Below are 21,638 nucleotides of genomic sequence, written 5' to 3' on the forward strand. Positions count from 1 at the left end.
ATTATAAAATGGTAAAAATTTTCGAGAGATAAAGTCTGATGACTAAACTGTTGAATATCAGTCAAGATCGAAATTCAGGTTGCCATTTAATTATCCTCATTATCAAAGATCATGATATCCTAGAGCAAAACATCTCTTGATCTAATTACTACTTTGTTTAAACATCTATATTCAATCACGTTAATGTTTAAACAAAGTAGTAAGTCGGTTCCTAATTTTTAAAATGATGATCTAACTTTAGTTATTTGCACTAAATCCTCTACTATGGAAAGAAAACCAGATTCATGTTGAACACAAAGGAAAATCCAACCAAAGAACTTTGAAGGAGAAATCACTTCCTCTGGTTTTTCTTAGAATATCCCATGGCACATATGTGGAAAGAGGATTCTCATTCCTCTATATCTATACCAGACACTAGTACATCTGCACTTGAAAAATGCATGGATTCAAAACACACCCGCTCCTTCGTCTCAACCGTGTGCATGTCCAGAGGCCGAGAACGACCTGTCGTTGTGCAATCACATGATTGACCTATCAAATTTGAATTTTTGAAATGGAAACACGAGGCCAAATGAAGCGTTGACATTTCCACTATGATATTCTGATTCACAATCACGATCTCTCAGCTGAAACGCGTGCCCAATTACGTCTCAAAATCCAAGTGTCTGTCAAAATGACTCGACACACATATGAGTCTGAAGTCTCTACCTTCAGGGGCTTTTGACCTGTCCAGGATTCCTCCTTCCACCTTCATCATCTTGTAGACTAGAGAATCAAACAGAACCCATAAAGCAATCTGCTCCCAACTTTTTGAACAACCCCAAATTCAGAGCCTTTCATTTCAGCTCCCTTCAACAACTACTGAAGAAGCTCTCAAACACAAGTGGGTTTCTCAAGTTCTATTCTTTCTTTTTTACTTTCTGGGTTCTGTTTTTATAAGAAGTTTGGTTTTTGTTCTGAACTGGGTTTTCTTGTTTCTCTTTTTTTTTAAGTGGATGTGTATCCCAAGGTGAAGGTCAGGCAACAAGAAGAGAAGGATGATCAACATGCCCTTCTTGATTTTTCTACTCCAGGTTTCTTTTTTGATCCCCTCTCTTTTGAGAAAAATAGAATTAATTAGTAAATTTCTGCTCCTTCTAGCTCTATTTCAGTCCTGGTTACATGTTTTGCTAATTGACATACTAGAACTGGGAATCACAGATTCACAACTTTGAAAGTCTCCTTGCTCAGTCTTATTAGCATGCTTGAATTCATTTGTAAACATAAATATACTTGGTATTAAACTTATGTTTGTTGATCATAAGTTAAAGCATGTGTAAAGAAACTTCTTTTTGAGTTCATTCCTTTTAGTAATTCCGAGGAATGAACAGGAATTGGAATTTATGATCTTTTTAGATATCAGGACTGACTTGCAGTAGTACAAAAAATGGTCTATACTTCTGGTCTTCAGAGGGGAGCAGACTGATCAATTGATCAGTTTTTGAATTGCACGTGCATCACTTCCAAATTCAGGCAGTGGTGGATAGGATTTGTATTCCGAAATTAATGCCGTAGGGATATCCTCCCCAGTCCTCATAACCTTGAGCCTTGTCATTGAATCTTGGGCTTGTTTGTGACACTTACATGCTGAGATGATATATTATCTGCTTCTTCCGATCATTCTGAACTAATAATACAGAAGCTTTAGTGCAAACCTTTGTTCTGATCTCTATGTTTTTCCCAAGACATAAGAAGCATCAGTTTTCATGTCTAAGTTAGGTTGCGTGTAGATTGATTTACTCCTCTGAGTCTATGACCGTAGATTCAATACTAGTCAGAAATACTAAGAAGATTTCTTAATCTACTGCCTCACTAGAGAAGGATTGCTTCCTTTTGCATTCTTCCTTACAATCTTTAATGCAATAACAAAATTCTCATTCATTGGAGTTTATTATATTCCCTAGGTCAATCAGGTGATTTAAAACAGTGATTTGACAATTCTGTTTCTCTATAGTGAAGGACAAAGATGTTTCTCCAGCTACCGTTGCAAAAGTTCCAAAATCTTATGTTCCAAGAGTAGTTATGCCATCAATCTCTGTTGCTGAAGGTACAGTTCTAGTGTGAATTGTGTTTATCCTACTTGTTAGGGGAAAAAAATCCTTTTTATTGTATATCTTGCAGTTTTGACATTTTCATTGCTCTTGTTTACAGGAGCAAAGAAGGCCAATAAGATTGAAGAGATGAATAAACAAAATATTAGAGCCAGCTCAATCCCTCCACCTCGTGCTGTCTTATCCAGTCCTGGTAATGTCTTGTCCTCCTTTGTTTATATGATACAGTACCAGTTGAGAAAACTTTAAACAAGAGACCAGTAGGATATTTCTAAACCCGCTGTTACTAAAATACTATTAATAACTCTCATTTAGAAGACCAAGATAGATGTGACCAAAATCTATATAACCTTGGAATACCTATAATACTTGAAACTAGAAAGTTGATTATGTATCAGTTATCAAGGTATTTGTGCAATCAGACTTTAGGATTTAGGAATTACACTTACCCAGTGATTAATGTCCTGATATAGACTCTTAAAAACCTTATATGGACTCTTTTAAGAACTAGTACTCTTAATGAACAGATTCTGTGCAAGAAGTGTGAAAATTGGATAGCAGACGATGGGATACTGTTGGATAATACATTGTGCATGAATCTCCAATGAGCACATGTGATGCAGATGTAATTCCATTTGGCTAAACCCTTATGATTAAGATTATTGACAGATTGAAGAAATTTACATAAACATACTTGAAATAGCATCATTACCTAGCTTATAAGCAAGTTTCGGCAGCATTAGTCTGTGTACATATGATGGACTCTTTCACTATCTATATGTTTTCAGACAATGATACGGTGATTGGAAACAAAAATAGGATCAAAGCACAACGACCATCTGCTCTGAAGAATCATAGCTTGGTTCAGAATAGAAGTACACCATGTATTCCACTCCACATTACTGAAAACTCCATAAATACAAAAAAATCCAAGGGGACTTTAGTTGAGAACTGTCTTAAGGAAAGGAAAGGATCAGCATCAAAACTAACAAGTCAGATACGGCCATCAAGAACTGGGAAATCAAGCTCTAAGGAAAAGTGAGTATTTGGTTTATAGTTTATATTAGATGGGTGTTATGAATGAATTACACTGATATAGAATGTATCTACCTAGCTGTGTGACAATTTCAGTGTTTTCTTTTTGTAGTAACCATTAGATCAGTGCTTACAGTTGTGTGAACTACTGATATTGATTGGATCTGCCTTTTCTGATGCAATAGCTTGTGCTTTGTTTATGGGGAAAGATGTTTCACACAAGGACATGAAAGTTTTGCACAATTTTGCTACTATTGTATTTTGTATCTTCTGCTATGGTATTCTTTACTTTCTCCCTCTTTTCCTCTATGATATCCATCTGAAATGCTCTCCACCTAGCAAAGCACTGGGTCTGGAAATCCCTCTTTTCTTCTCCTTCCTCAAATAAACTCTCCTCTGCCTCAGCCATCCCTCCTTGCTTCTCAGTTTTTATAGTAAACCAAAACTTCAAGCAAATATGTGCCAAACTCCAAATATTCTGCTTCCACAAGTTCTCTTCCATTTGCAGATTTTACAGCTGTTAAGATATAGGACTGGAAAGTAAAAACAATCCTAATTTAGGATTGGAATTCGATGACACTCCTTATCAAGATCTCAAAACTATAGGATTGAAGTTTGGTGACAATCCTGATACGGGATTGAGAGGCAATAGTGGTCCAAAACTAGACAATATGCAGGTCTCTGCTCACATCAGTGCCAAAGCACAACCTTATGCTCCAAGACATAGAACAGATAAGATTCCATCTGACTGGAGCAGACAAGCACAAAGCAAGACAAGGAGGAGCCTTTGAATTGTACTAAGCTCACAATGACCATACGCGTATTTACTTTGAATTGTATAGGGCAAATGCCAAAGAGGTCAGTATAAGTTGATGTAAATGTAATTTGAACTCAGAGAAGAAATACACAAGAAATTCTCTCAAAACACTCTCATGTTCTTTTACATTTTATCAACAGCTCCTTACAAACACATTCCACTTAGGTAATATCAATACTAGGCAGAGACTCCAAATTTGACTACGACAAGGTCTAAGGGAAGGTACATAAGTGAAGGCCTCATCATTTCATTTCTGCCACTCTTAAATCCCATGCCAGAAACAATTGAAGCTAGATTCTCGAATTAGAATCCATGGTGATTGACCTCTCTCATTCAGCAATTTAGCTACCCAAAGCCATACTAGAAAACCCATCATGATCATAAATTTCGATACTTTGTATTGAGACCCCTTTTTCGTCTACAGAAATTGTATTAGCAGCCAAGCCACACCAGAAAAAAGGACCCTTTCTTTAACAAAAAGAGAGAAATTTCTCTGAGATTATAGGGTAGGAGATTAGTCATTTAGGAGAGGGTGAACTCTTCTAGGTTTCATTTTCCACCCTAGCTTAAGCTCACGCCTTTCATTTTTCCCACGTGTATAAGAAAGCGATCTGCTTCTATTCCAATCTGTACATTCTCCGGTTCTTATCATTACTACATGCAATAAATTTTCAAAAGGTTATGCATGCAATATTGATGATCGAGGCGCAATAAAATGCAGTGCATCTGGTGCTGTCCGCACACTAACCCAAAACAAAAGACTTGGGATATTGCCTAGTCTAAGATCTGCCAAACAAGATGAAAGCCATCGCGATCAACTTGCAGCAGAAAAAGAACATCATTGGAGTTTTTTCATCTTTAGAAAAAGAACTGGTCAAATATAAGGAATAAAGATTACTTTTATCAAATAGCTTAGATGGTACCATCTTTTTCAGTTTATGAGGAAGCTGAAAAATATGGTAATGTTCAAAGATGAAGACTATATCCCACACAATCAAGCAACAAATACAGCTACATAATACTGAACTCGTCAACAATAAAACAGAACAAGTAAAAGAAATCTAGTTAAGATCATTCTAGCTGCAATTGGAGAACTAAGGATGCTTATTAGTACATATAGATATTGCAGTTCTGGAGTTTAGCGCAAAGGAGGCCACTCTCTATCATATTTTTTCCGGCGCCACCAATATCCCACTATAATTTTTCCCTTCTCTTTATTTGTTTCCTTCTTGTTCTTCCAGTTTACAACAAACCAGGACTTCCAAGACTTGCGGTCTCCAACTTCATTCCCACTTAAGCCAAACTCCTCAGCAAACTTTTGCTTCCACAACTCATCATCATTAGCCAGATTTCGCAGCTCCTTACAGACACACGACACTCTAGCAATATCCTCACCAGGCAGCGACTTCAAAATCTTTGCTCCAAGCTCCGCAGGAAGGCCCATAAGGCACGGTGGAGCACGCAAACCGGCCACTGCACAAAGATCTATTAGTAATGGCAATGCAATTTCATTCTTCACAATATTTCTAATCTCCGTAACTTGTCTCTCAAGTAATCCCACATTCACATGACAATCATCAAATCTATTATTTCCCCAAACAAAATCGATCATGGCAGGCGCAAACTTCTTCTCATCCAACCATACAGGGTAACCGTCACGGTAGGCCGCAAAGAATGGACTCAAACTGGGAAACACCATCACAATCCCTTCAATAACCTCACCATCATTTTGTAGAATCTCAGGCAAAGTATAGAAAACCGATTTACCGGAAACTGAACCTGGGTTGAACCGCACAAAACCGGACTCTAAGAGAGCCACATGTACCACTAATTTCAATATCTTGAGCTTATTACCGTGCTCAGTTTATTTTGGAATGCAAGAATGGGTCGCTGAATACACCGGTGCCTGCAACACAGGTGGTGGAGCTTAGTGGCCATAAATGGACTGCTGAGATAACGATGCTGAGGCGGGGAAAGCACCTATTGGCTCTCCCTGCACTGGAACTACGTAGTCGTGGCCGAGGACATTGGGCTTTCATTACATCAAGATCAGGGTCCTCTGACTCTCTCTCCTCAGAAGAAAAAGTGAGGAAGGCCTAAGGCTTCTAAGAACAAAATTAAATCTGCAATGATGGATGGGGCAGAAGTGATGCTTCGCTCTAAACAGCCTAGTCTAACCTAAGCCCAAAGCCCGAAATGGATCCCAACATTTCATCCTTCCTGAAACCCTAGCAGTCGACGGAGTCACCCCGCAGCCGCCACCGAAGTCTCTACTGCCAAACCAGACGCGTCAACGTCGTCTTCCCTGCCGTGCCGGACTCCGACGTTTATTATCCAGTGCTTTTGAGCAGAGAAGCTTCCCTGCCAAACCATGGAGTCGAACGACCTTTGCCACCGACCATCCATTAAGACGAATCACCATCGTTTCTGTAGCAGTTCCTTGACCCGAGGCTGGTCCCTATCCCGCACAACCACCTACATCTCTTCCACCACCAGCCACACCTACAGCAGCATGAACAGAACCCCGAATTGGATTACGTCCATCAATTCAGATCCGTTCAGCACGACCTCGATCTCCATCAATTACAGTAAAAACATCTTCTCTAACCGAAGAGAGGGCCAGAAAAATAGAGATGTCGCCGTCGCTATCCGAAGAGAGAAGCCAGCGACGAAATTTGTCGCCGCCGCTTGGCGAAGGAAGAGGACGGCGATATTTCTCTCTCAGCGAAGAGAGAGTTCGATAAAAGTCTGTTGCTAAAATCAATGGTTTTAAGAAATCCATAATAGTCTATAGTCTATGGCTTTTTCAAAAAGTCTGTCATTTAAAAAGAGTCTGCACAAATCCAAATACAATACACCCCCCTTAGAGCTAAACGCGCCCTAATTAATTGAGGTAATGCTTAAAATGTTATTTTAGAAAGAAAATATGTCATCTATCAATTAGATATTTAATTTATGAAATGAGATTTCAACAGACATTTGAAAAATATCTCGATGAAAAATTTGGAAAAGAATGAATGGTGATCGAAACCTATTTATGGTAGAGTCTTTTTAAATGTATCCAGCAAAACTTCTAATACGCCAAGTAATTAATTTATTTTAATTAATTTATATATATTTCTAACCATTTCTAGCTATCTTTTCCATAATACCCTCATCACTGTACCCATGCAAATTTGGGTGTTCTTTGGAAAAACCTACAAACAACAATCTCCCAATGGTGCTGTCCAAGATGAGTTGGCTAGGGCGAGTGGTTTAGTGAATTTGGCCATGGATTATTGCCAACCTTTCTTTAATCCCTCGTAGAGTGGTTCTAGAGCGGGCTCTAGGATTTCCGGGGCTCCAGGCAGAAAAAAAAAGTGGGGCTCCCTACCTTCAAATATCTTTATTAAAAAAATTTCTCTTCAAAAGTAAGTGCGTAAGTATAAACAAGGGAAAATTATTGGTCCCCCCTGTACTTTCAGGGCGTCGACAGTTTAGTCCTTAATATTTCAATTTTAACAAATAACTACCTAGACATTCAAATTTCATACAGTTTGGTCTAAAATGACCATTTTACCCCTCACTTCTTCTTCTTCTTTTTTTCTAATTCTTCTCGCTTTTTTTTTTGTTATTTTTTTTCCTACTTCCGTCTCACTCTCTCTCTCTCTCTCTCTCTCTTCTCCACTCCCATGGCTGCCCATCGACGCACACAGTCTCACTCACTCAGTCACCGCATCTTCACATGCTGCTGCCTCTCTGAGTGCTCAGAGCTCCGCCGCAGCAGATCCCAACCTCCCCTCTCCCAATGGGGTCACTTGCTCTCACCACCGCCCCTCTCCCCTCTCTCAGATCCCGAACCGCCTTCCCTAAATCTCTATCACTAAAACCGAGTACGAGACTCCAAACCCAAGCCCGACCTGGCCCGCTCAGAACTGCCGCTCTCGGCTTCAACAAAACCCTAAGCCCTCTCATTGCCCTCCCCAAACTAACGACTCCGCCGCTAGTTCGCTCCCCTCCGAAGCCGCTGCTTGACCGTTAAGGCAGTCGCTTCCAGCGGTGGTTCCATTACTCAGGCGAAGCAGCCATGGCAAGGCATGGCGATGAAGCCTCTGATCGCGTCGATTGTGACGGGGGTGATCCTCTGGTTCGTGCCGACTCCTGTTGGCGTCACCAAAAATGCGTGGTAGCTTCTGGCGATTTTCCTCGCCACCATCGTCGGAATCATCACTCAGCCTCTGCTTCGATCTCATCTCCACCGTCGTCGAAGAGCCCAAGGTCCCTCTACATATGCTATTAAGATTGAGCGGAGGATCATGGAGATTGGGATGGAGGCGAGGATGATGGCCATGGTGGAATAGATCGAGATGGCGTGCCAGCAAGTGCAGTAGGAAGAAGAAGAAGAAGAAGAGAGAGAGAGAGAGAGTGTGTGTTGTTGGTTCTGAGCCGAGAAAGAGAATGAGATGGAAGCAGAAAAAAAATAACCAAAAAAAAAAAAGCGAGAAGAATTAAAAAAAAGAAGAAGAAGAAGAAGAAGTGAGGGGTAAAATGGTCATTTTGGACCAAACTGTGTGAAATTTGAATGTCTGTGGAGTTATTTGTTAAAATTGAAATGTTAAGGACTAAACTGTCGACGCCCTGAAAGTACAGGGGGGGACCAGTAATTAAAAATAGGGATTAAATACTGTTTACTCCCTATACTTATAGGGTTTCATCGTTTCAGTCCCTGACCTTCGAATTTCACCTAAAAAGTCCCTGAACTCTCAATTTCCTCCCAATTGATCCTTGCCGTTAAAATTTTCTGTTAAAGTTGCCGAAAAAATCTATTATGCCCTCACTTACTTTGTTTTTTTTTTAATTTATTTTTTCTCTCTTTTTTATTTCTTTTTTACATTTCATGTCTTGAAGGTCTGTGGATTGGAACCATCTTGATGAGGAGATGAACAGAAGGAGGCAAGAGAGCCAGAAGAAGAAGAAGAGGTAAAAAGAAAAAAAATTAAAAAAAAAAGAGGAAGAGAAATATATATATATTTTTAAGTAAATGAGGGTATAATAGACTTTTTAGGGGAAGATAACGGAGTTTTTGATGGATGCTTGACGGCAGGGACCAATTGGGAGGAAATTGGTAGTTCATAAACTTTTTAGGTGAAATTCGAAGGTCAGAGACTGAAACGATGAAACCCTATAAGTGTGTAAGCAGTATTTAACCCTAAAAATAGTATACTATATTAATTCAAATAAAAGTCTTGAAATTACAATAATCAGTACTCTTGTTACTCTGAAACCCAATTTCAATTGATAGTCAACAAAGCAACACAATTTTCAATTGATACAATACCACTATCCAAATATTAAACCCAATTTCAATTGATTATTAATAGTCAGCGAAGCAAAATAATTTTCAATTGTCAGTCAAATAGTCAAGTTGATTGTTTGTTTAATTCATGGTTTTGTACTCTATGAGATTAAAGAATATAGGAGAACCACAGACCTAGTTTCCTCTCCTACAATCCTACCTACCCAAACACAAATTAAGGAAGAACTCATCACCTAGCGACCCAGATAAAAAACTAAAGAAGAAAAAGATTAAGACATTAAGTCTTAACATAAAATTATCATCACCCAGAATCCTAGATACAAATTAAGATAAAATAAGACTGCAATCATGGATGAAGAACGGTCTCCTTTTTCCTCATCAACAAGAGGAAGAGCCGAAGAGGCATGAAATTTGAGCAGAAGAGAATTACATGGCCAAGTTTCGTGACTTTCGTTTGAAAAGTGAGAAGGAGAGAGATTCGGCATATGATAGGTCGACGCAAGGTATGCGTTGTTGTTAACGAGGGAAGAACAAAAGTCACATATAGGTGATCAAATAATTGAATAAATTCTAGATATTTTTTTTTTTACATTATATAAAAGGACTTATATATATTTTTTAGGGCCCATGAAACTGGGGGCTCTAGGCCTGTGCCTATTAGGCCTATGCTCAGGGCCGGCTCTGAGTGGTTCTAGTTGGACCTCCAAATTTGGTATTTGGACCTCCCATACTTAGTACACCTCTAATTTACTTTTTAGAATACTTGAAAAAGCTAAGTAGACCTCCTTATTTTTACCAAAACAGCTTTGAACATGAGATATAACAATCTGTTACTCTACTTTTTATCTGTACCTTCAACCACGAGAAGAAGTCACATGATATTGCTCTCTTATGAGTAGGTCTCTCCTCCACTAAAATTAATCAGAGGGTAGGTTCTCAATCTTGATATTGCTAGAATCCCTTTGAATTTGCTAAAAGAAGGATTTTAAGGGTTTTTGGTTGGAAGATCGAGTAATAACTACATCATAATATTCAATGAAATTAGTTTAAAGAAAGGGTTCTTGACCCAAGGATTTCAAATCAGATTGTTTTGAATTTAATTTTGTATTCAATAATAATTATTATTTTTATTTAATTGTTTGGGGTAAAATATAAAAGGAAAATAAGGAAATTCCAAAGAAAAAAAATTAATTAAATATTACATTTGGAGAGGGAAGAAGAGTTATTTATTTATTTTTTCTATTTTTTTCTCTTTGTCCTTATTTGTCTTTCATATGACTTGACAAAGTCTATTAATAATTGAAAAAAAATTGGAGGTCTAAATATCAAATTTGGAGGTCCAACTAGAACCACCTTTTTATTTTTTGGGTGATAATAAGAATATTCAACATTGGTAAAAGGAAACTATCCAAGTACGATCTTTGAAGTTAATCTATCAAGCTTTACATGTTTAAGATGCTGTGTGTACTGCTGAGTTTGTAGTGTTAATATATATATTTCTGTTTACTGATCAAAACCTTTGTTATTCATCTCCCATGGCACATGAACTCTGGCCTTTTCTTTAATGATAAGAGGAGAACCGGAAGACTATATTCGCAAGCTTTCTTTTTGAATATAGAGTTAATCATGTCAGTATGTGTTGAATACTAGACCCAAATCACTGATCGAAGTTGTCCTATACGGTGGGTTTGGTTCTGTTGGGTACACAGGTCTGAAATGGGCTTTATTTTCTTTTGCCTAGTAGTGAAGATGAGGGGATTTTTGGGAAGCTAATTGCTATATTTAAGAGTATTTAGAAAGAATAAATAAATTGCTGGGTGGTGAAAATGAGGGGATTTTTAGGAAGCTAATTGCAATATTTAAGAGTATTTAGAATAAATTAATTGCTGGGTGTGCTAGGTAAACAGTTGGAAAGACCATTTGTGGAATGGAATTTTGACGGACATTTGGATTTCCCTTTAGGGGTAATTTTGGTTTTGTATAAATAGGTTAACCTAACCTGAGATATTCTCGTATTACGTAGCTAGAGTTTCTTTATCTCTCTCAATTCGTAGTATTCTTCTCGGCAGGAAAAGGGATTTCTAATTTTATTACCCTCGCCTCTTTCTTCAAGATCAGTAGATCACATCGATATCGATGGTGGACGACGACAACAACTCCAGTAAAATCATAAGAGAAAACATGTCAGGATGGTCCGAATTACTAAAGGAACTCTGTCAACATATCCTATCAACATCCACCCTCAAAACCATCATGCGCTTTAAAGCAGTTTGTCCCTCTTGGTCTGCTGCAGTTGATGAAATCACCAAGTCACCATCCTTCACTTGGCTACCCGAAACAGCGTGGCTTGTTCTTCCCCGAGATCTGAATAAAGGTGAGGCCATTGATGGGTCTAGGTTTTACAGTCTTAAAGGAAACTTTTACAACTCGAACATAAACATGCCCGAGGAGTCCAGAGATGCAGTTTGCCTTGGATCCTCTCACGGTTGGCTAGTTTTGTTGAACAACCAGCTCGAGTTTATGATCTCAACTCCATTCTTATCTGGAATTCAACTTCCCCTGCCACCACTCAAGACTTTTCCAGATATACTTGGCATTACATAGAAAGGTACTACTTATGCATACAATATTGTTGATCACTTCACATTAGCATGCAAAACTTCTGATGAGGCTAAAAGGCCTCCGAGTGATAAATTCTTGGATTTCACTTCTGTGAAGCATTTGGCAAGCAAGATGAGAGCCAAGGCTGGGTTGTCTTCACGTCCGACATGCAGCAACAAAGACAAGATTGGAGTCATGGTGATGTACATCTTTGAAGACAGAGATAATTGCAGGTACAACAGCCTTGCTTTCTGCACAACATCTGATTATAAGTGGACAAAACTTGAGGAGCGCAGATGGTACAAAGAAATCATGGGGTGTGGTAATGAGTTCTATGTCTGAAAGGAAGACTATAGTGTTGATGTCTGGGATTTCGGCACATCTTCCATTCCCATGAAGAAGATGGAAATCAAACCTGTTGCATGTGCAATACTTGCCGAAGTAAGAGGAAGGTCTCCCAAGGTTTACATGATCAAAACAGTGGGGACTGGTCTAATGCTGGTAGTGGAATATGTTCATATCTCACAAATTCAATTCCGTGTTTATAAGCTGGAGGGGACAACTCCTGTGTGGCAGGAGGTGCAATCGATTGGGAGTAATGCCTTGGTTTTAGGTTCGAACAATTCCATAGTAATGTCATTCCATGATTCCCTACGCTGTGATGATGATTCGATTTACTATGCGCAGAAGTCAAGACCTGAACCCTATAGTTTACATGTGTTTAGTTTGAAAGACAATTCAAGGAAAGCCAGTGGACTTTGAACCACTAGCTTTTTCGGGATCCTAATTCCTAGCTAGGAAGGGAAAATGTAGTACCCGAAGGTGGCTTTGAATAAACTTGTGTTGGCCTGGTATTGAGACTTGCTTTCCTATCTTTATTGTGGAAATGTGGATTTTTTTTTTTCACTTCATTAAATGTTTTATACTGATGGGAAAAATTATCAAAGTTCAGATATATGATTCTATACAAATATCCAGAGTCTCTTGCAATAGTAAATTAACTTGTGCTACGTTTAGTTGATGTAATTTAGACTTTGTTTAAATCTGTAAATTTGATGGTACATATATGTTGAGTGAACTAGGGTGATAAGGAAAGGCACCTTTTATAAATGAAACAGCACACATGCGATTTATCTTAACCAAGCTTACAGAGGATGAATTGGATGCTTCTTCATCTTTGTTAATATTCATATATACTATGGTAAAAAATTTCAGAACCTTGAACTGGTTGATTATAGATACCCATGTACTCTAATTCGACATCTATTGTCAAACCAGAAAATACACCGACATCTTCCTTGGTAAAAGGTCAAGCTACAGAGTATATATAAGAGCCAGGAATCACCTCCCTTCTTTATACCTGTTTAGCTCTTCCCAGGGACATCAGATTTTAGCATCGAAATCAATTTGATATATGGATATCATTTTGGCTAAAGAACTATGGATAGTTCAATAAATGGTTGATCACATCAACAGGGGGCTTGCTGAAAACTCCTTCTCCAACAATCTATGGACAATTCCTCTCTCTCCTTTGCGCTTCTATTGTGATTAGATGCGAGCTTGGCAGCTTCTGGCCACTGCCAATGCATACACAAACCCATATCTGATAGGCTACTGCTTCTTCGTCTTGTAAAAAATCAAAGGCTTACAAGTTACATCATCTGCTTCAACATCCTCTAATGGCTTGGAAAATTGTTCATAAACTTGAACTCAGTTGACTAGCAACAACAATTCATAATGACTTAACATCCATTGCAATCTGAGTCTGATGATTATATGAAGAGTACAAATCAACAGAGCACCAAACAAAGCCTTGAGTAACAAAACGTCAGCCAAGATATATATTCAATGGAACTTGTACTTGTTGAAGCAATGCAGCAGGTTTTGGAAACTGAGTCTCAATCTCTATATACAGTAATTCTAACACATAACAGATCTTCCTAAATTTGGGGTGGGATTTGTCCCCTGAAAGAAATACATTCCCAATGTTGTTTACCTCGATCCAACTGCACCCCGGTTGCTTCTTGACTCCTTTCTCTTTCATCCTTGCCTTAATCCGCCCAGCATCTTCTCTTCTTCCATTACTCAAATACATTTCTGCCAAAATCAAATATACACCAGAGTTGCCAGGCTCTATTTCCAGAACCCTCTCTCCAGCAATCTCACCCACCTCAATATTCTTGTGGATTCTACATGCTCCAAGTAATGCCCCCCATACACTAGCAGGAATTTCAAATCCATCGGCTTTCATTTGATCTAGAAAACTCATTGCCTCATCTATAAGCCCAAATCTACTGAATAAATCAACCATACATGTATAATGCTCAGTTGTAGGTTGAAGAAAATACGTGTATCTCATCATGTCAAAGTAGTATTTACCTTGGCTGACCAACCCTGCATGGCTACAAGCGGATAGAACATTGACAAATGTTATAGGATTTGGATGAACATCTGTTGATCTCATGCGTTCGAACATCTCCAAAGCTACATCACCATTCCCATGATGTGCATATCCACATATTATAGAATTCCAAGAGATGACATCACGGCTAGGCATGGACGAGAATTCCAGTAAAGCAGAATCCATGTTCCCACATCTTGCATACATGGTAACCATAGCATTGGAAACTGAAACAATGTCACCAAATCCTGCTTTTACTATATGTGCATGAGTTTGTCTACCTAGGTGTAAGGTTGGTAAGTCTGAACAGATTGTCAAAACACTAGTAAATGTAGCTTTGTCCGGTGATAGCCCTGATTCTTTCATTCTCATGAAAAGCTTCAAACCTTCTTCACCACGATCGTTTTCATTTAATCCAAATATCGTGGCATTCCATGCAGTTGTATCTCGAGTAGGCATGGACTCAAAAAGTTTAATTGCGACGCCAACCTCTCTGATTCCAAAATATCCAACAATCAAATTCGTCCATGATATGACATCTCTGTAAGGTGTCTTCTCAAGACAAGCATGAGCTTCTCTAGTGAGCTCATTTCTTATTAATTTCAAAAGGATCGAGTTCCATGTTTTGGGACATTTCTCTGGCATCTCCATGAATAGCTTCAAGGCATCATTAACTCTTTGGGCCTCGACCAACCCATCTACCATTTGAGTCCAAGATTCAAAATCCCGCTCAGGCATCTTCTGAAACAACCCCTCTGCAAGTTCAACACACCCATTTTCTATATACCCAACTATCATCGCATTCCAAGCCTGAACATCCCTCAGAGGCATGTCATCAAAGAGCTCTCGAGCTTCAACAATCCGTCCTGCATTAGCAAACACCGAAATCATTATAGTCCAGGAAGCACAATCTCGAATGCTCATCTTCTTAAAATACTCCTCAGCCAAATCAAACTCCCCATACTTCACAAGTCCCCCAACTACCAAGTTCCATGAAACCACATCCTTCACCGGCATCCCATCAAACACTTGCACTGCTACACCGATCCTGCCATTACGAATATACCCGGAAATCATTGAATTCCAAGTCACAATGTCACGGAAAACCATCCCGTCGAAGACTCGCCTAGCCCCCTCCACATCCCCACATTGCATCAACCCGGCAATCACCGTGTTATACGAGAAGACATCCCGCTCGGTCATCCGATCAAACAAACTGACCGCATCATTGAACAGCCCGTTTAGAAAGTACCCACGAATCATGGCGTTCCAGGTGACGGTGTTTCTGTGAGGCATTTCGTCGAACAGTTTCTGGGCTTCTTCGACAAACCCATTGCGCATGTGGGTCGAGATTTTGGAGTTGAGGGGCTTTAGATTCTGGGTTTGAAAGAAAGAGGTTGCAGCTGCAGTACACAGGGATTTGGTGAGGCTTAGAGAGAGGAGTCGACTAAGCTTCAGCTTACAAATGGAGCATGAGAAGTAGAGCATACTGCTCCATGCGATTAACGGACTCGGCGGGAACATCAAATAGATAGAGCGTTTTGGCTAAATTACTTTTTTGGCCCCTCAGTTTGGCATGATTTGTCATTTGATTGTTATTTTTGCAATGTAGGGGCATGTACTTTGATAATGTTTGCATTCACCGATCGGGGTCTTATTATTTTCAATCTTGGATCTAAATTTAAACGCAGTTAAACATGACTAGGAAGTGAATCAATTGATTACCTGAGTGGGACTGTGCGAATGAGTCATAGATGAAAGCGAGTTGGAAAAGATGAAATTTGAGTCATTTTATACAGGGGAGTGCGAATCGGGTCACAGTGTGCTGCCCAAGAGCACAAAGGAGGCGAGTATCAAGGAGAATTTTGATGTTTTTGATTGGTCTATACCCAAAGATTTGGTTTCAAAGTTTCTTTTATCTAAAGCAGGCGTGCATCTCGTCTTTCTGTTCCCGAATTCCATTCATCTTTTGGTAGTATTGGTGCTTATCATGATTAGATTATGAATGAGACCAGACTAGCTTCAAATATGTGTTGTTTATGTTCAATGGATTTATGAATCAATTGGCATCGCAACATTATGGTCATCTATATGTATTTGGTGTTTTCTCATTGAAATATTCTCTATCTTTCACAGGAGAAGCTGCTTAAAGACATTGGATTCGTCAACGAGACTCACGTTTTCTACAAGAACATTGAGGAACTCTGGGATGGAGAGTTGTGAGCATATGCAAGATGTAACAAAAACATTGTCCTTTTTTTTTCATGCCTTTTTTAGCTCGTTCGTTCTTTTGGTTTTAGTTTCACTAATTTAAGTTTCAATGTTTCAACGTAGATGGGTGAATTCAGAATTTCTAGCTCGAAAGTTTCTATTGGGGACCTCCAAATTTGCTCACTTGACCTCACTCTATTATGAATTATTAAATGACATATATAACCTACTATAAAATTACTATTAAGGACAATAATTATACCAAAAAATATTATATTTATTTAATGTAGACTTTCCAATTCAATAATATTAGATTGTATTTCTTAGTATTTTCCTTATCTATTTTCATTTTCCAATTTCACTCATATATATTTAATAAGAAATAAAAATATGATTAAGATCATGTGACATAAAAATGTATGATATATATATATATATATATATGTTGAACGCATATTGGTAAGGGAAAACAAAATAAATCCTCTTATGATTTATGACCTAAATCTAAGTCAATCAATTATATTTGCAAAAAAAAATAATAATAATAATAATAATTAATCATGTGGTACCAAAAATACAGAAAAAAAAAACAATAAAAAACAAATTTTTTTTTTTTGAGAATAAAAACAAATATTTTTTCATTTTTTAATGCACAGCTAAAAAAAAAAAACAGAATAGTTCATGGCATTTTCTTATTGATTAGACATTAATTTTTGAAACTCAAGTTTGATTAAGAAATGTATATTTAGTTAAGATTTATAGAGTGATTAAATCATTAAAATGACTAAATTTTTTATTTTAAAGATAATAATTGTTTGCAAATTATAGGAGTGAGGTTATTTGAGGAAGTTTAGTGAGGTTTATTGAGTAAATTTAGTATTTGAAAATTTGATAAGAGGTGTAAAAAGTATAGAGGTCAAGTGAGTAAATTTAGAGGTTCCAATAGAAAAACTCTTCTAGCTCCTTTGTACTTTATCCAGAAATTGAGGAATTCAAATAACTTCCATTGAAATATCAAACCCATGAAGATTTTGAATAAGGAATCAAATTGGAATTGGTTTGCTTCATGGGTATTTGGATCTCTAGAGAGTTTGGTAATTAAAAAAGATTGAAGATGATACGGGAAGGGAGAGAGAAGATGATAGAGAAAGATAAGAACTAGTTATCATCTGAAATGTAACAAGTGGCAAGGAAAATATAATAAGATGGTAGGGGAAATTTGAAAAATTTAATAAATAAAAGAGAAAACGAGAGTGTGGTTTACAAAAAAGGGGGAGTGTGAATTTTACTCCCCATAAATGATTAGAGAGATCATACATTTTGTGCTCATGATTTTCCAAGCTTAGTTAAAACTTGTGAGTTTAAAATTTGCACGGCTCACTATATATTTTTTTTTCCTTAAGAGAAATGACAATTTTCAATCTCATCTTCATGATGATGGTGAGAATCGAACATGTAACCTCCATATGTAGGTTGCTCTAAGTAACCTAGAGTAACCTACAAGCCAGAGCTCATCTACAGCGCTCTCCATAGTTAGGTTACTTTCTTAAATTAACATGTTGTTTAGATCTCTTCAATTACATCTAATCTTTTCTGTGGACAAAACATTTATTTCATAAAAAAGGCGAAACTTCTATAGTACATACATATATGTCACTCTCCCTATCTGGCCAAATCGACCCCTCTCTCACTCTCTCTAACCAAACCCACGAGGACAAGGAGGGTGTGGTTGTGTGTTTTTTTAATGGAATACCACCAAAAAATGTGATGAGGTAGAGCCATGATGGAAATGGTGGAGGAGGTGTTGGCTATAGAAGTGTATATTGATGTTTCAACAAGGGAAAATAGAAGTTTTATAGAAGAAAGTTAAATGGGGATGTGAATTAAGGCTTAGTTTGGGATTGATTCCTGAGGTGCTTTTGGGCCAAGAACATGGTGTTTGGTAAAATCTCTAAAAGCTGCTTTTGGGTGAAATTGCTTCTCCGTAAAGCTGAATTTAGGAAGCTACAATTTGTAGCTTTTGAAGACCTGCTTTGGGAAAACACGGAGCATGAACAGTTGAGTTTAATGAAAATTTGAAGAATTACCAATTCTGTCCTCCTCCTTTTCTGAAAATTACATCGAAACAGCAAACCCATCGCGGCAGACGTCTCAATCCACATCTCCTCCTTCCTCTTCTTCGGTGACTGGTTCTCCCTAGTCTTCTCTCAGATCGCCTTCTTCTTCTGCTCGTCGCTGGTGACCTCATTCAATTGGTGGATTGTCGCCGCCTTCCTCCACGCCGATTCCACCTTCCTGCTACGCTATTCCTTTTGTCCTCCATGTTCTCAACTGTGTTCCTCTGATTAGCCGCTCGCTAAGAACTGCACAACCGCTGTTTTACCCAACTCTAGTGCAGGCGATTTGCGGGTAATTCCTTTTATGCTCAGATTTATTCTTCGCCAAATTTTTGTTCTTCGTCCTCAGTTTTTATTATGAATTTGGATGATGGGTTTTGTTGGATTTTGGTTGTTCTTATGGGTTTTGTTGTTCCCCCGACAAAGAGGAGGCAAGAGTAAAAAAGAAACAGAGAGAAGAGAACAAGAAATAAGAGAAAGAAGAATAAGAAGAAGGAGACGAAAAGATCTCTGGGTTTTCTTTGATTTGTTGGTATTTATGGGAATCTGATGTTGTTTTTGTCTCAATTTTCTGATTGAACTTCTTTATGGGATTTCTTATGGTTCCTGTATTTGTCTTCAGTTGACCAAAGGAAGATTTGTCTTCAGCTGACCAAGCCTGTTACTTAGCCTCCATTGGTATGGGGAGTTTACGGAGCTACTACCTCTGGTATGCTCCTTGCTTCTTCCTGATGGTGCTGTCTTTGCATGTTTATAATTACGTTGTAGTTTAGTTTGACAACTGCAAACAAATAAAGCATAACTGGATGATAAGTGAATTGGCTAGTGTAGGCAAGATTATTATGATAATTATGTTGTAGTTTAGTTCTCAGCAATGTTAAAAAGATTGCTTGCGAATTGATTTGAAATTTATTTGTATTTTCTCTTCACCCGTATCAGATGGGTTTTGTATTTTTTGGAGCTTAATAGGGTAATGTTCTGATTTCTGTGATTTCAGGAGTCTATGCAAAGGAGTATCTACATTATTCTTTTGCCTCTATTCCTGGTTTTGTTGCTTGGTGTTAGTTTGGTGTCCTATTGTTATTCAAGTATGTAACTTTTGTGTTCAGATTATTGATTGCCCCGTTATTTTTTATTTTTTTATTTGAGGTTATGCATTGTTATGCTTGATTGTCAGCAGAAGATTTGTGCTTGCTTGATTGTTGTTTATGATGTGGTTTGATTCATTTTGTTGTGCAGATATTGGGAACAGTGAGCGATCAAAATCTACAAATTTTCTGGACTCAGGTATAAATGTTTGGTTGAAGTTGTTAATGCAGTTTAAAAAGTTTTGTTGAATGTTATTTCAATATGATGATCTAAAAATTTAATTGGATTACATATATTGTTGAAGTGATGGCATCTACAAGCACAACGAAACGGGTTAAAAGATTGTTGGAAGGAGGATGTAAATCTAATCAATTTGATCAAGTTAATTCAAAGAGATGGAAAAGAGGTGGGTATATTTTCTTATGTTATTTTCTATTTGAAAGCAGCGTATTTACTTTAATTTTGTTCTTGAATGAATGAGTTTTTCTCCTTTTATCTATTTTTTGTTGTATGAAGGTGTACTGCCTATATATTGTTTTGTTGTGGTCATGGTTTGATCTCTGTAACATAATTAATCTACATTGAGGTGAGTTAATCAATGATTGTTGGCAGGTAGCAAAATCATTGAATTTTTTTTGTAACTTAATTTGTAGTGTATAGGTTTTAATTGTACCCTGTTTTATACAAATTATAGCTGCTGATGTTTATCTGTTCTAACTTTTTACAGTATGAAGCGAACTATTGCATGACACAACAAGGGTGATGATTCTTCAGAGACCGCTCTGGTAGAATCAAGGGCAGAGGTATAGTTCTGAATTCTTTTTTGAGGTATCTACATAGTGATCTGAGGTTTGGTGCGTCTATTTGAAAGTAGAAAAAAAAGGTAGATATATAAATAAAAATAGCTGAAATGACTTGCCCTTTAAAAAAATATATATACTACAGCTGGCCCTATGTGCAGAAAAATTCCAAGACATTTGATAGAAGCATCATTATTAGGTGCAGGAGTGTCTACAGTAGCAGCTCTTGCCATGATGTTTTTACTTTGGAATGGTAAGTAGTATCTTTTTAATTGGTTATTCATCAGTTGATATTACTCAAATTCAACTGAATGGGCATGATGTTAGTATAATGTTCTGTAGAAAAGTCTTTTTGTTAATTTCCTTTGCTTTTCTCTTTTGAATTTTTTTTTCCTTTCCTTTTCGACCGTTCTACATTTCTTTAGTTGATATCAAATTATATTTCCAATCTTTTGTGGTCAATCTAATGATGATTAAGTTGGGAGCTTCTCAAGTATTTTTGTTTGTTAATCAAGGGAAACAAGAACTTCTAAAATCCGAACATAAGTAACAACTGCATAAGACCAAACACAAAGAACACATCGACATTAACTAAGCCACAGCTATGCAAGCATTTTGGTTTGCTATTGCAATAGCCAGCACATCACACAAAGCTACATTAATGCCATGCCTTACATGACAGATGTTGTAGCCTTACCACTGTGGTTGCAATTTTTGCAGCCCTTGGATTTTCAGTTAATTCCATGGAGATTGGTGAATAAGCTTCAGCTTCATTGAGTTGCTATGTCCTGCTCATGATGAGCTCAAGCTATGTCCTGCTATGTCCTCACTATCCCAGACATCATTCACCATATGTATGAGTTCAAAATCCCTCTGCGAATTTCAGCATTGGTGGATAACACACAGTCACATCATGAAAAGGAAAATTAAGATATACTAAGGTAATTATAGAGAAGATTGAGTTAGTGAACACTATTTCAAAAAACTTTACTCAGTGTGATTTTATGCGTTACACTAAGTACTAGTTATGTTTACCTTAGCAGTTAGTACTAATAGCATCATTTCAAATGGGAGAAAATTCATGATTTTCATCGTCTGTGTTTGCAGGGATCCATTCACTTCCAATTGTCATGACTGAGACACAAAGAGGAAGACTTGAGAAATACAAAGGGTAAAGTGTG

General features: G+C 37.7%; 3 protein-coding genes and 1 long non-coding RNA gene across 7 annotated transcripts; 2 read left to right on the forward strand and 2 right to left on the reverse strand.

Annotated features, from left to right (window-relative positions):
• The first annotated feature begins 589 nt into the window (after nucleotides 1–589).
• On the forward strand, nucleotides 590–4,052 carry LOC112198095. 4 transcript variants are annotated; one of them, XM_040518899.1, is made up of 6 exons: nucleotides 590–883; nucleotides 993–1,073; nucleotides 1,999–2,086; nucleotides 2,191–2,283; nucleotides 2,879–3,128; nucleotides 3,634–4,052. In XM_040518899.1, exons 2-6 carry the CDS (start codon nucleotides 1,038–1,040, stop codon nucleotides 3,647–3,649), a joined length of 483 nt encoding a protein of 160 aa, XP_040374833.1. In that variant the 5' UTR covers nucleotides 590–883; nucleotides 993–1,037; the 3' UTR covers nucleotides 3,650–4,052. The 4 variants fall into 4 exon arrangements, with proteins under 4 accessions (XP_040374833.1, XP_024194911.1, XP_024194908.1 ...); XM_024339140.2 differs by having other exon boundaries at nucleotides 597–883; nucleotides 1,994–2,086; nucleotides 3,634–4,049; XM_024339141.2 differs by lacking the exon at nucleotides 3,634–4,052 and adding an exon at nucleotides 3,238–3,401 and having other exon boundaries at nucleotides 598–883; nucleotides 1,994–2,086.
• Nucleotides 4,053–4,888: 836 nt separating this feature from the next.
• LOC112198799 (F-box protein SKIP22) lies at nucleotides 4,889–6,683 on the reverse strand. The gene has a single exon (XM_024339904.2). It carries the CDS (start codon nucleotides 5,639–5,641, stop codon nucleotides 5,081–5,083), a length of 561 nt encoding a protein of 186 aa, XP_024195672.1. The 5' UTR covers nucleotides 5,642–6,683; the 3' UTR covers nucleotides 4,889–5,080.
• Nucleotides 6,684–12,974: 6,291 nt separating this feature from the next.
• Nucleotides 12,975–15,782, reverse strand: LOC112198089 (pentatricopeptide repeat-containing protein At4g02750). Its single transcript, XM_024339132.2, has one exon. It carries the CDS (start codon nucleotides 15,762–15,764, stop codon nucleotides 13,668–13,670), a length of 2,097 nt encoding a protein of 698 aa, XP_024194900.2. The 5' UTR covers nucleotides 15,765–15,782; the 3' UTR covers nucleotides 12,975–13,667.
• A 3,966-nt stretch (nucleotides 15,783–19,748) lies between these two features.
• Nucleotides 19,749–20,710, forward strand: LOC121052899. Its single transcript, XR_005810180.1, has 4 exons — nucleotides 19,749–19,855; nucleotides 19,962–20,063; nucleotides 20,385–20,460; nucleotides 20,619–20,710. It is a non-coding gene; the product is annotated as an uncharacterized LOC121052899 (long non-coding RNA).
• Nucleotides 20,711–21,638: the final 928 nt, after the last annotated feature.

This window comes from Rosa chinensis, chromosome 4, assembly GCF_002994745.2.
Source record: "Rosa chinensis cultivar Old Blush chromosome 4, RchiOBHm-V2, whole genome shotgun sequence".
Classification (NCBI taxonomy): Eukaryota; Viridiplantae; Streptophyta; class Magnoliopsida; order Rosales; family Rosaceae; genus Rosa; species Rosa chinensis.

Coding starts and splice junctions, on each gene's coding strand:
- LOC112198799 (XM_024339904.2), bottom strand. CDS start 5,641: ATGGTGTTTCCCAGTTTGAGTCCATTCTTTGCGGCCTACCGTGACGGT.
- LOC112198095 (XM_024339140.2), top strand. Junction 1,074..1,993: donor TCTTGATTTTTCTACTCCAG/GTTTCTTTTTTG, acceptor GTTTCTCTATAG/TGAAGGACAAAGATGTTTCT. Junction 2,087..2,190: donor ATCAATCTCTGTTGCTGAAG/GTACAGTTCTAG, acceptor TCTTGTTTACAG/GAGCAAAGAAGGCCAATAAG.
- LOC112198089 (XM_024339132.2), bottom strand. CDS start 15,764: ATGTTCCCGCCGAGTCCGTTAATCGCATGGAGCAGTATGCTCTACTTC.